Source organism: Austrofundulus limnaeus, unplaced genomic scaffold (assembly GCF_001266775.1).
Source record: "Austrofundulus limnaeus strain Quisiro unplaced genomic scaffold, Austrofundulus_limnaeus-1.0 Scaffold74, whole genome shotgun sequence".
Lineage (NCBI taxonomy): Eukaryota > Metazoa > Chordata > Actinopteri > Cyprinodontiformes > Rivulidae > Austrofundulus > Austrofundulus limnaeus.
In genome coordinates this window covers 416,118-428,767 of record NW_013952476.1, presented here as the reverse complement: position 1 = coordinate 428,767, position 12,650 = coordinate 416,118, and the positions used below count along the sequence as shown (strand labels likewise).

General features: G+C 39.6%; 1 protein-coding gene across 2 annotated transcripts in view; it reads right to left on the bottom strand.

The window, feature by feature from the left end:
* The window catches only part of vps13b (vacuolar protein sorting 13 homolog B), a 394,105-nt gene that overhangs the window by 122,994 nt on the left and 258,461 nt on the right, over positions 1-12,650 (bottom strand). For both annotated transcript variants that reach the window (XM_014010833.1, XM_014010832.1), the window contains exons 33-34: positions 12,077-12,203; positions 10,320-10,463 (exon numbers count right to left, since the gene is read on the bottom strand). In XM_014010833.1, coding sequence (XP_013866287.1) covers positions 10,320-10,463; positions 12,077-12,203 — 271 coding nt within the window. The remainder of the gene's footprint in view (positions 1-10,319; positions 10,464-12,076; positions 12,204-12,650) is intronic.

Below are 12,650 nucleotides of genomic sequence, written 5' to 3'. Positions count from 1 at the left end.
GCTGTTCAAGTTTAATTCACATTAACAGTTTTGCTATTAAAAGTGTTTATCTTCTTCTTCAGCAGCTTTTAGGAAAAATCTTTCAGCATTAAGCATTCACACTGCATTTTCACAGGAAATGCAAATTGTCTAGTTTATTCTTGTGGACAGGTTATGGTTGGTTGAAGTGGTTATCTTTAAAAGCAAACAGGAAAAACCACAAAGGTAACCAAGAAAAACAAAAACAAGAATACAGAGATGTTGTTCTATAGTTGCTTTATGGTTTGGAAAGGTCTTGGATTAAAAACAAAGATGCAGAATGATAAAAGCTGGAGAATAAAGGGAAAATTATGAAAAGCGTAAGTTAATGTAGTCCATGTGGGGAACTACAGTACGCTGCTCAACAAAGACCTGGCTCTGGGAGATGTGGCAACCAAAGCATCTGTTTTATAATTGATTGAACTTCAAAACTGTTTTCTCCCATGTCTGTGCCCAGCATTAGTTTGCTTACAAATATTTAGCATAAATAGGATGCAGATTGCCAGTGCTTAGCAGAGCGGCAGTGTATCCAGAGTGCTGACGTTCAGCAGGCTGCTGTGGCGCGCTCCACACTTTGAGTTCAGGACTGAGGCCTTTGTGGTGCAACTCCAGGCTCTCAGAGACACTCGCCAAACCCACCAGACCCCACTCCATATCTCTAGCAATCAAGGATGATTTAAAAGCTTTGACAGGCACCTCCCTTAAAGCTCAACAGGAGACTTATTGCTGCAGTCATCCTCAACAGAACCACCAATAAAACCCAAAACCCAAAATTAGATTTCCAATCAAACTTGATGCTTAGGGTGACTTGAGGACATTAAATAATTACAATTCATCTCTACAACAACACGGGCTGTTTGGAGAAGCAACTTGAAATGTATTAAAAGGAGCGTTTAAAATGTGTAAAGGCAGTTTTTAGGTCAACACTGCAGCTGTGACAAAAAAGACAAAAATGAGAGGAAACAGAAAAACATGATGCATATATTCAAAAATAACAGACTGGATGGGTTTCTGAAATAATCAGTCATTATGAATCAGATGTAGCTGAATAGAAAATCACTCATTTCCTCCATCATTAATGACAAGATACAAAATAAACAGAACAGGGAGAGTAAACCCGCTAAAGTTCTCAAGTTAGATGGAGCTCTTGGTGTAATTCCAGCCAGATAAAGAGATACTGTAACACGTCACATAAAACATATTTTTACCTCATCATAAAAACAGTCAGATGTGTTGCATTTTATATGATTTAACTTGTTTTATTTTAATGAAAGCCAGATGCAAGAAAACTGATTGGGAGACACAAATCAGCAAGTGAAAGTAAATGCAAGAGGAACCCTGGGGTCTGCTATAATTACTGTGATCCTGCCCCCCCACAGCAGAGTACTTCATAGCTTTTTTCTTTTGTCCTCTTTTTTAACATTTTTTATAGAAACAGAGCAGAGTGCACTTGGCTCTCATCGGTTGTCTCCATTCCTATTAAATTTTGAGATTTGTGTGGATATAATTACTTAATCTAATGTCCAAGTCTCTGGGTGGGGCAGATAAGCCCCAGGTGGTCTGCTGAGGTCTGTGAGTTATGTTGGGGTCAACAATCTACACCTCAGGACGCAGATATGTAAAAAAACATACTTAGGAAAACAAAATTCACAACATATATTTACAAATAAATAAAACTAACTGAAATGCAGCCCATAAATGAGAATGAACGTTAAAAACTCAATGGCTGACGTAAAGTCCGTGACATTTCTGGCAGGCTGCTCATTTAAAAAGCTGAAATTAGAAGAGGAGATTCGAAGTAATCTTTCGACTTTACCCTGGATGTGTTCCCAGCAATGAGTGAGCCAAAAACTCTGATGTTGTTTGTCTGGTTCTCGTAGGAAAACAAAGCACGAAACATGCAACCAGTCGGAGGTCACAAAGAAAAGCTGTGATAGAAATGAAAAGGGCAACACTGAAAAACTCAACTTTGCACAAAAAGGTGAACAAATTGTAGTGTTTGGTAGATTATTTCTTTGTTGTAACAATGCTTCATGGTAATAAATCTTCTATCGTTGGATAGCCTGTTAATTTCCCTTTTAAACGGCGCCACATTTGTAAGGAACGTGCATTTGTGGGATGAGCAGTAGAGCTGAGTATGTGGCTGCCTAACAGCTTATTTTGTTGTTGCTTTTGACTTTTGTTCTGAGCTTCTGGTGCCTCCAGTGCTGCTATAGGATTTATCACCAAGACGCATTGTTACAATGAAAAAATAATCTCTYAAACACTAATTTCTCTACTTTTTGCACTATAGAATATATTGGGAAATAAGATGACAAATTCTTCTACATTCAATCTCTGTCAAGTGGCAAATTATGTTCTCCTTTTATTTTTTTAAAACGATCTAAAATCTGCTTCAAATAATTTTATAAACCCCAGTCTGCATGTTACTCATTTCCTACACTTCACTTTATATTCCTTATATCAGGTTTCACTCAAACTTTTATTTTAAACATAGAGTTTAAACACTGTATATAAAGAGCCATTTCTGGTTCTTTTAAAACACAATTTAAAACAGCATTTAAAAAGAATTYTAAAAGAAAACATACTTAAATGGTCAAATCAGGTTCATTTACCCAACACTGCTTCTCTGAGTGGTAGAAAAATGAACGTCTCTGTTGAAAATCTTYAAAGAACCTCATTTTATTTTCTGTTCAATATTTAGTTTAAAGGTGAAGAGTTCATGAGCATAATCCCAGCTCTGCAATCAGCCAAACAGAGGGAAAAGTGAATCAGGAAGAAGAGAAACATATCTTTTAAGCTAGCTGATACTCTACATCACCTGTTGATACAGGTGGAGGGGGGAAAAATCTGTTTCCTCTTTTCACCTCTTAAAAAACTCCTCAAAAATTCGGAGCYTTTTCACAGAACACCTCTCAGTAAAAGTGCGTTTACATGTATCTCTGCTGGTTGGCCTGGCGTGCCCTGCTTTTACTAGTCCCCTGGGCGTGTGACCCCGTTTCCCCTGCAGGCGGGGAGCAAGGGCACTCCTGACTCCTGCTCACCTGAGCCGTCACTTGATCCTTGGGTTCACAGTCGGGGCCTCCTGGCTCTGCTCAAAGGGCCCGTTTGTTTCTCCGCTCAGAATTCCAGCCTTCATGATTTTATCTAAGGTTTTCACGCCAATTTCGCCAAAACAGATTGAGAAGGCAGAAAATTCAGCTGCTACTGATCTCAAATAGATTAAGTTTCCAAAAGGCCAATTTAAGAATGTGCTACGCTTAGACTGTGAGAAGCTACCTAGTTAGTGCGTGGGGGCTGAATRAGGATGGTGACTTGTTTTGACTGGCTGTCAATTAACAGTTGATTCACACAGGAGGGCCAGAGACAAAGATGATTTTATAACAAAGAGGKCAGTAAAATGGACATTGGCTATAAAAATATGTTTAAGATAAGCCCAGACAACGACACTTRCTTCGCAGACGTGAGACAGCCAGAATGAAAACAGAGATGGCTGCATGGGGAGCTKTATTTATTATTTCTCTCAGCAACAACAGGGTGAATGAAAATAGAGCYAAGCATGATGGGAAGAGGTCAGGGTGAAAGGAATCTGGCCCTCAGAGAGGGTTAATAGCCAAGATGACTGGTTAAGAGGTGACCTCAGAGGAAAGCTGGCTCCCACATTTACAGAAAAGTGCTTCGGACAGAGCAAAAGAAAAACAAAAATACAAAGCAAACGTCAGAGCCTGACTATTTCCTGCTGTTTTATGTCTCGTCTGAGGATTACTGCCTTACTTCTTGTAGTCGCTGTCATTTGGTGATCCTCTCACAAGGCGTCTGATCTGTCTGTAAAACTGATGTGTATGAAATCACACAAACAGTCTTCTGGAATCACACGGTCTTGTCAAGGCCAGAGGTCAGAGATGAAACTTTTGATACGAGACAACRCGAAACACTCATCACAAAGAGGAGCGGTCTTGGAACTGGTTCAGTTTAAAATGAAGATAAAGCACAAYGCCGCTTACCGAGCCAAACCTGTCAACAACACCGTGGCTTTGATAAGCTGTCCTACGTGTTTCTGACGTTCAACAAACACCACCACAAGAACATAGTTATATTCTATATCAGAGGCCAGAAAAGGTTACCAAGCTTTTATGATCCCAAAAACGTTAGACTATGAGACACCTAAAACGTTTGTCTCTCTGTCGATCAACCTGTGAATGAAGTGAAGATATTTTAAAAATGAACTGCATGTGAAGCAGGGGTTCAAAGACCTGAATTGTTTCTGTACGTCTTGTAAAACTTGCCAGGTTTTTTTTTTTTTTTTGTAGATTTAAAAGTCTAGTGTCTCTAAAATATACCTCCAGATTAATTACTGAGGTTTAGATCAAGGCTTTGTAAAAACCAACACATCTGTCCAGGATGACTAGCTGTTCTTGTTTTTTAAATTTATAAGCTACAGTCTCAGCTAATATTATCAACTGAACTGATCCAACACGTTAGTGATTTGTGATACAGATACAAGTGTCTAAAACTGACTTTATTCTGTCAAAAGTAAAACTAAATAATAGTAGGTGCCGATACTATGATGAGCACGGTTATGCTGAAACAGCTCAAATCAGATGATTCCAAAAACCTTAATGAACTTGAAATGAGTACAACTTCAGAGAATATTAAGTTCTTCTAGTGTCACCATGATGACAAGCATCAAGAACAGGAACACAGGCTTTTATTTAATCTGACTTACTTTTAACACTTAACTCTAAGCTGAAAATAAAACCTGCCTCTTTATCTTGACTTTAACCCGTCAACAAACCTTAAAGGCTAACGCGACTAGCTTATCCTTTAATAAGTTGGAATGATCACCAGCAATGTTAATGGTCCATTAATGTGTAACAAATCTAAAAATGGATCACTGACTGGATACATGACWCCACATACACAGCAGTCTTGGCTCTTCTGCTCCACAAAAAATAAATACAAATTTGAGTTAACATGAATCATTGCTCACTGTTTTATACATTTTGTGGCTATTAGGTCCAAATGAGACTTGTATAGCACTTTTCACAGTCAAGAAGCCACAAAGTGCTTCACGATAAAACAGAATAGCACACAACAGAGCATAAAAACACATTAACAATAAGGCTTCAACAAGACATTAAACTCACACAGCCACATTAAACAGTCTGAATCTACAGCTCTCAGAGATTGAGGTAATGTGTTCCAAAATTTTGAAGCTACAATCTGAAAATCTCGGTTCCCGCGTGTCTTTAGTTGCGACTTCCCTGGTGATGCTTCAGYAGCAACTAACATCATTTTACCATGGCACAGCCCAGTTTCCACAGGGGTTCTCACCATATTTCCATTTGACCAGTTTGAACTACTCATCTTTTTGGCTAACTCAGCCTTTTAATGTTCCATCACATTTCAGGTGATGACAGTGAACCTATTTAATTTGTTAAAGTTGATACAAAAAATATTCTGGGTACCAACGGAGGGATTCTAAGTGTCAGCAGTATGATTTTATCCAAAGTTTAGATTTAAAGCAGCTAAAAACATGGCTCATTAATATTAAAATGTTCAAATCTGTCTTTAGAGAAGATATCCTCTCTTTTATCATCCTAGATATGTAGACGCTCAGATCTGAACATTTGTCCTAACCATAAGCTGTACCAGAGCCACGAGGGAAAGTCAAAGAAACAAGAAAACAAAATCAAAGAGCTCAGTAAACAGAAAAAACAAAATGAAACAAACAAAAAAGCCAAGTGAAAATGTCAACAGGAAAAGAGGCGGTACAAGAGAAGCAACTCAACAGGTAATGTTTGATTATTTACTCCCCATGTGYGTTCGCTTAAAACTGCTTTTCTAAGGTTCTGATGATGCCTGATATGTTATCCTGAACCTGAGTACTACTTTATTTGTATGTGCACTAACAGCAGTGTGTGTGTGTGTGTGTGCATGAATTTTGGAGGAAGTCTAAAGCCCCGTTTCCCATGCGTGTAATCATCCCAGGATGAGGTGGAGCGGGACTTCCCCTGCACCAGAGGGTATTTTCCTCTCACACTGTGGTACACGCACATGGTCTGTTTCTGTGCRTGTTTGTGTGTCAGAAAGAGAGGAAGACAGATACACTAACACAGAAATGAGGGATGCATTTAAAACATGACCAGCTCACTCTGCAGAGCTTACTGTTCCTGAYGTGGAGTGACACCAACAATCAGACATAGTGACGCAAAGGAGAGTGGTAGATTTTTCTGAATGAGTTAAAGTATTTAAGAGAAGCAGGACTGGTAGACAACAAGAYGATAAAAGATTTGCACAAAAACACACAAATATATACACATCTGTGACCAGATTTTGTAGGGATACTTCATGTACACAGACACACATGTCAGCTGTTTAGGCATAAAGACGACAATCATGACTCCCAAATTACGGCTGCAGACAGTCACCATGCTGGGAATGTAGAGAGCGTGCGCGCTCACACACAGTCTCGTGTGTGTGTGTGTGTGCGTGCGTGTGCGTGTTAGTGTGTGTGTTTGGATGTGTAAACACATGCGTTTGATGCTATGCATTTCTATGTAGCTGGGAGACACAGCTGATGACAAGGCAGTGAGATAAGTCCAAGAAAGCTCTCTATCATCTATTCATGTTCCTTGGCTGCGGGACTTCCTGCTGCTGAAAGCTGTCTGATCCAAACCAAGCCTCGCTTCTCTTCATCATCATTAACATCAAGCAGAAAGTATTGAGATGAAGTCAGACTGTGACCAACTGTAGCGAACGACATGGTAAACATCTGAAAAATTGCAGCGGTTTAAAGAGCAACACATACAAAACCAYGTTCCTCTTGCTTTTAGTCGGGAATCTGAGGAGAATCTGGTAAAATWTCTGAACAACTGGCTTCAAAAAACCACACAGACAAATAAAAGCATAGGTACGTGGATGTGTGTGTGAGAACACACTGGGTGCATGGCTCTGGGTCGACAGATGACTCAGAATCCTTCACGATGCTTGCAAACATTACCCACGCGTCTGGCTCGTCTCGCCTCTGCCCAGGACCTGGAGAGCTCCAACMAAACAAATTTATTAACCCCTGACAACAAAACACAGCTGTGAGGGGTGATGGGAAATGTTYAAAATCAGTGCCATGGGTTGAAAGAGAGTGTGGAAAAAGGACACAAAGGGGTTTGCTAATAGGGGAAAAAGTAGTGCATCATTTAAAGTTGTACTGAGGACAGTGCTGAAGTGAGAGTGGACAAAATAAARCACATTTCCTTCACATGCTGGAGTTCATGGACCTGTTTAAACCCTAACCCTGTATATAAACACAACTTTCAGTCTGTATCACAACAGTCAATAAGGAAGTTAGAACAGAAAATAKATTTTATTGTTTTAGATAAGATAAGATAAACGAGCAAATAAAAACACTGGTTTCAAAACCATGTCTTTCTATTCTGGAAAAAACGAGAAAAACAGCTAAATATTTGTAATTTGCTATCAGTGGATTGACAAGCTAAACAATGTCAATTAGATTCCAGACATCAGCATCAATGCTAGAGATATTATTTGCTGATGTGTTGCACGGTGTGCGTGTGTTCACACTGCACTCACCACAGGAGCAGAAACTGAAAASTCCACCACTAGAGGGCTCTATAGCTTTTACGATACACTTCCTGCACCCTGCAGCTCATCACATTCAATCAGAGAGGCTTACAACACTGAGACAGATAAAATATAAATAGTTGTAGGCAGAACGTCCAAACAGTCAAAGCCAGGGCACAGTCATGCAGAGGAACCCTCATGATTTCTGTTTTAATGACATTAGCGCTGCACATCAACCACCAGCCTGCACAYCAAAACTGCTCATCATTACAGGCAGACTATTTTATTCTGCTTTACYAAGTAACTCAAGCAACAAATCTCCTGAGAGCAGGAGGTACGCCCACAATTCACTGRGACAAAATGATCAAAGTCACAATGATGACCACTGACAGATGATGTAAAAATCTGAGTTTTYATAAAATAAAAACCTCAATATTAGGATTTTCACAAATGTTACTTTAAATATTTACCACTCACCTTTGGAAGACATAGTGACTATAATCAACAAATGAGTTGTTTGATGCACAAAATAGATTAGAAACAACAAATAATTCAAAAAAGACAATTAGGGGGTGCTTATGTCGCCTATAAACTTTGCAGATACCAGTCTGATAGTGGTGAAGCGTGTTTCATAGAGACAGAACCCAAGAATCCACAGAARCCTGAGGATCAGTTCTGACAACCCAGTATGAAACACTGAAGGAGCGTGTGTTTTAAGATGCTCATTGTTCACATTTTGACTTGTAGCTGGTGGTGCCTGCAGCTGTAACCACTGTGCAACCTGAAGATTTTACTTTGAGTTGAACAAAATCTTTTATTACAATTGTTTATTAATTGTTCCTTGTTTCTACCAAAACTGTGGAGAGAATAAAATAATAACAGGTCTTTTGTGTCAAAACTACATTTATCGGTGTGCATCTGTGGGAGTAGACAAATATGTCCTTACCTAACATTTAATTGATCAGTTTACTTTAGTTAATTTGGCGACTGGACTGGCACTTTTTCCTTACTGTGTGGTGAAGCTAACTAAAAATGAGTAAGAAACATTTTAAACAGTTGAATCTTATCAAAACATTTACAGAAAAGAATAAAAATAAAGCAAGTGCTGTGGCTTCACCTGCTCCTCTGGATGTCATACAGCACCTGAGCCTCCTCCAACAGACAACACTAGCTTCTCTCTGCCTTCACCTCTGCAGCTACAGCTCACAGGTAACGGTTAGCCGYGTGGCTACTGACTGATCAGCCATCTGTGTCCATGGATTGACCGGCAGCTTTCTGAGCTGAGGGTTTCTTGTGTGAATCATTTATAGTGTCGYTTCATGTTGTGTTCCCCTTCATGACAAAATACAAAAATAACTTTTGCAAATTGCTCTGAGAATCACCTTTCATGACCTCATCCTTTTCACAGTTTTTGTTTTGCTGCATTTTTGTTTCTTTGACATATTTTCCCTTGCATTCTGCATAAATCAAATCCCCTTTTCTGCTCCGTTTTTATTTATTTTTAACATCGTAGCAGTGGTGTGCAGACCGGCCATGTGTTGCTACATGTCGTTATTGACAGATGATGCTGTGTCTGTGATTTATGCCTTCTTTTCTCTCCTCTCTCCTGCACRGACAGAGACATAAATAAGGAGGAATTATCTGATTCACACTGCAGACACTATATGTTTGTCAGTTTGTTTTCTGTTGACTTTTTCTAATTTGACAGTTAAAAGTGGGACATTTTGTGTGTGTTTGTGTGTGCGTGTTGCATTGTGCGTGTCAGGCCTTGTGTGGGACAGATGCACTGTGCTTGTGCGCCATGTGCATCACACTGGTGTGGCACAGTGTTGGTCAGGTGTGCAGTGGTGTGTTGCTGTTTCTGTTTGCCACACCCATCATGTGCATGTGGCCTGTATTTGTGTGGGTCAGATGGGGTGATGTTTTTTTGCGCACCCGTTTGGAGGTATTAGAAAGATTATCTCAGTTTTAGTTCGGTGATCATATTCTTAAGGCATGTAAGTTTATTTTACACTAATACAAGAAGCAAAAGCAAAAAAAAAATCTGTCCAATACAACAAAACTCTTATAAATTCTTATACGACTCAAACCCACTGTGGACCTTGTAAAGATGTTTACTAAACCTCACTGCTTTCATCTGCCTCTTTTTTATTTTAAAGAATCTATTACTGCACCCTTTGTTCATTTTTTTCCTTCCAGAGAAGCATATTTTAGACGCTTTTGGTGGATCTGAGTCGTCGGAAGCACTTCAGTAAACATTTTAACTTTTGAAGAATCTTAAAACAAAACAACTGTAAAGTCATTTTGTTAACTCACTTCATTTGAGCTCATTCCCCCTCACTTTTGCTTCCAGCCAACTTCGCTAGAAGTCCCATCTTCACCGCTGCTGGTAAATATTTTTATATTGTGTTCCATTAGAAAGCTTCARAAAGCGATCAGACAAGGCAAACGGCGCCTGGGCGCTCCTTGTCTTGTAAACAATAGGAAGGGCCCTGAAGCTGCATCTGAGCCGAGCACAGTAAACTAATGCCACATAAGAGAGCTGCTTCACTCTGAATGAATAAATATTTAATTGTGCTGGATTCATGCAAAAAAAAAAAAAAAAAAAAAAAAAAAAACAGAAATATTTGATTAAACTTGTCCTAACAGATCTAAGTGAAGAACAGACAAACTTTAAGTGAAACCTCGAGTGCTTTTACATTTGTGATCATTTTATGTACCTCGGCACTTTTCTCTGGAGCGTTCAGGCCCACCATGTTGTCTCTGAGAAGCTGCTGCAGGAGCTGCACCTGGGCAACGCTGAGGTAGAAATCCAGACTGCTGGTCACATTCACCTCCAGAGAGTGGCCACACACCACCACCTCCTAAAGACACAGGGGAGGCAGAGCAGGGGGAGGTTAGGAAAGGTGGTGGGAGGAGGAAGCCGGAAACACATTCAGGCCAACATCAGGACTGTTGTGTGGCCTGATTCTGAGCTGCTCTCCTGTGAACGTATGACAAACCCTTCTCTGTCCACGTCTATGTTCAGTGTGTTCCTCTCCTGGGTCCCACCCACAGTCAGGATGCTACATCTGATAGGATATTACTCACAGACAATGAGGACTGAGCCACATGAAACCAGAGCTACAGTAAGTCCACACAGCTCTGCTGGGTACCACTCGGACCGTCCACCTACCTCCACTGTTTCAGAACATACAAGACTTCTTTTCAGTTCAGTTTCACGAGGCAGCAGGTAGATTYATGTGTTCAAAAATTTAACAACAAATGTTAAATACGACACAAACTAAAAGGGAATTTCACTATACTGTTTTTCCACATGAACTAGCTCAAAGGTCAGTTTTGTTTATGTTTTTCCTGGCTCCAAGTCTCTAAATCAAAGGGGGTTGCACAAATCACTCTGTGTGTGTGTTTCAGTCCAAACTATGGATTAGCTGTTACACATTGTCAGGGGGCACATTAGCGTGGTCGGACGAGGCATCAAAGAGGCAGGAAGTCTCAGAGAGTCGTGCCAGAAAACATCAGCTGTATAAGCAGAAAGGTTTGAACTCTTGAGGTCAAAAACCTCCATTGCATGGTGGCCCGGCAGAGGGGCTCTTAATGAGTGTGTTACTGTATGTTAGGAGCAAAACATAAATACTTTTGACATCTCACATAATCAATGTGTGTTTTCATATGCACAGTAGATTCTAAGAATGGCTGTAAAAAGCAAGGAGCAGATGAAATTAGTTTAATAGTGCACAAACCACTCGGCCTGCCATGATAACAAATTTTGCTGGACGATAAATTGTCTATTGCAATAAATTATAATATTGTTTGGAGACTATTTTAAACTAATATAATAATACATCCTCGCTTATAAAGCTTACAGAAGTTTATGAAATTTACGCACGTAAAAAAAAAAGTTATAAACGGACCTGGACTGGGAGATTGGGAAAAAAACACAATAGCTGCTGAGGCTGTAAAATCACTTCCCACCTCCTCTATTCTGTATTCTGGCTTCACCGTCATGCTACTTAAGAATTTTACAAAATTTATGCAGTGTAAAAAAAAAAAAAAGCAAAAACAACCCTCAGGAAACCACAGACGCTCCTGTAGCTAAATGCCTGTTCACAGGGCTCTCATGCTACAGAGACCATGCACCTGGAAAATACCTGATGCCAGAGCTCACTCCTCCCTATGCTAAGAGGGAGAGACAGGAAAAAAAAAAAAAAAAAAAAAAAAAAACAAGCAGGCAGATGAAACCTCATTTTAATTACTTGATTTATTGCCCATCACGACAGGCCAACAAACCTCTATAAAGTGCATCAGTGCAAACATGTAACCTCAGTCTTTTTGTCATAAACCAACCCTGTTTAAGCTAACTTCTTTACACCCAGAATGAAAATGACAGAAAATGACATTTAGATTGTTTAGAGTGGGTCACCACAGCACAAAGAGGAAAACTGTATAAGATGTGAACTGCTGTGTCAGTTCTGACCTCTGTCTTTCCGCTGTCAGGAGACAGGCTCCTGCTGAAGATGATGGCCGGGGCAGCGGTCACCCGAACAGAGAAGTCCGTCAGGATTGGGGTGAGGATGGCTCGACGCTCCTGATGGCGCCTGATACTGTAAAATAAAATGCATACTAATGTAGACACATTATAAGGGAGTTTCCACTATGGGTTTACAAACAGAATTTATGCGTACTTGATAATTAATTTAAAAAAGATGGATAGGCTTTTATTAAGTAGTAAAAAAGACCATAAGGGAGCAGTCACTCTTTCTTTATTTAGTAATAACTTGTTATGGATACCAGTTGTAAAATTGTTATATAAGACTGTCCCAAAGCAAAGGAATGACAAGTCAACAGAACACAGACGTAACCACAAAATGTTCATAACTGAACTTTTGTTGTGTCCTTAGCTGAAAAGCAGACAAAGATTTCATATTTGTTTTGGCTTTTTCAAAATTTAAACCAGTCAGAAACATGAATGAATAAATGAAAAAAAAAAAAAAAAAAAAAAAAAAAAAAAAATAAGATTTCAGCACAGATTCTCGCTTCAAGGTTAGACG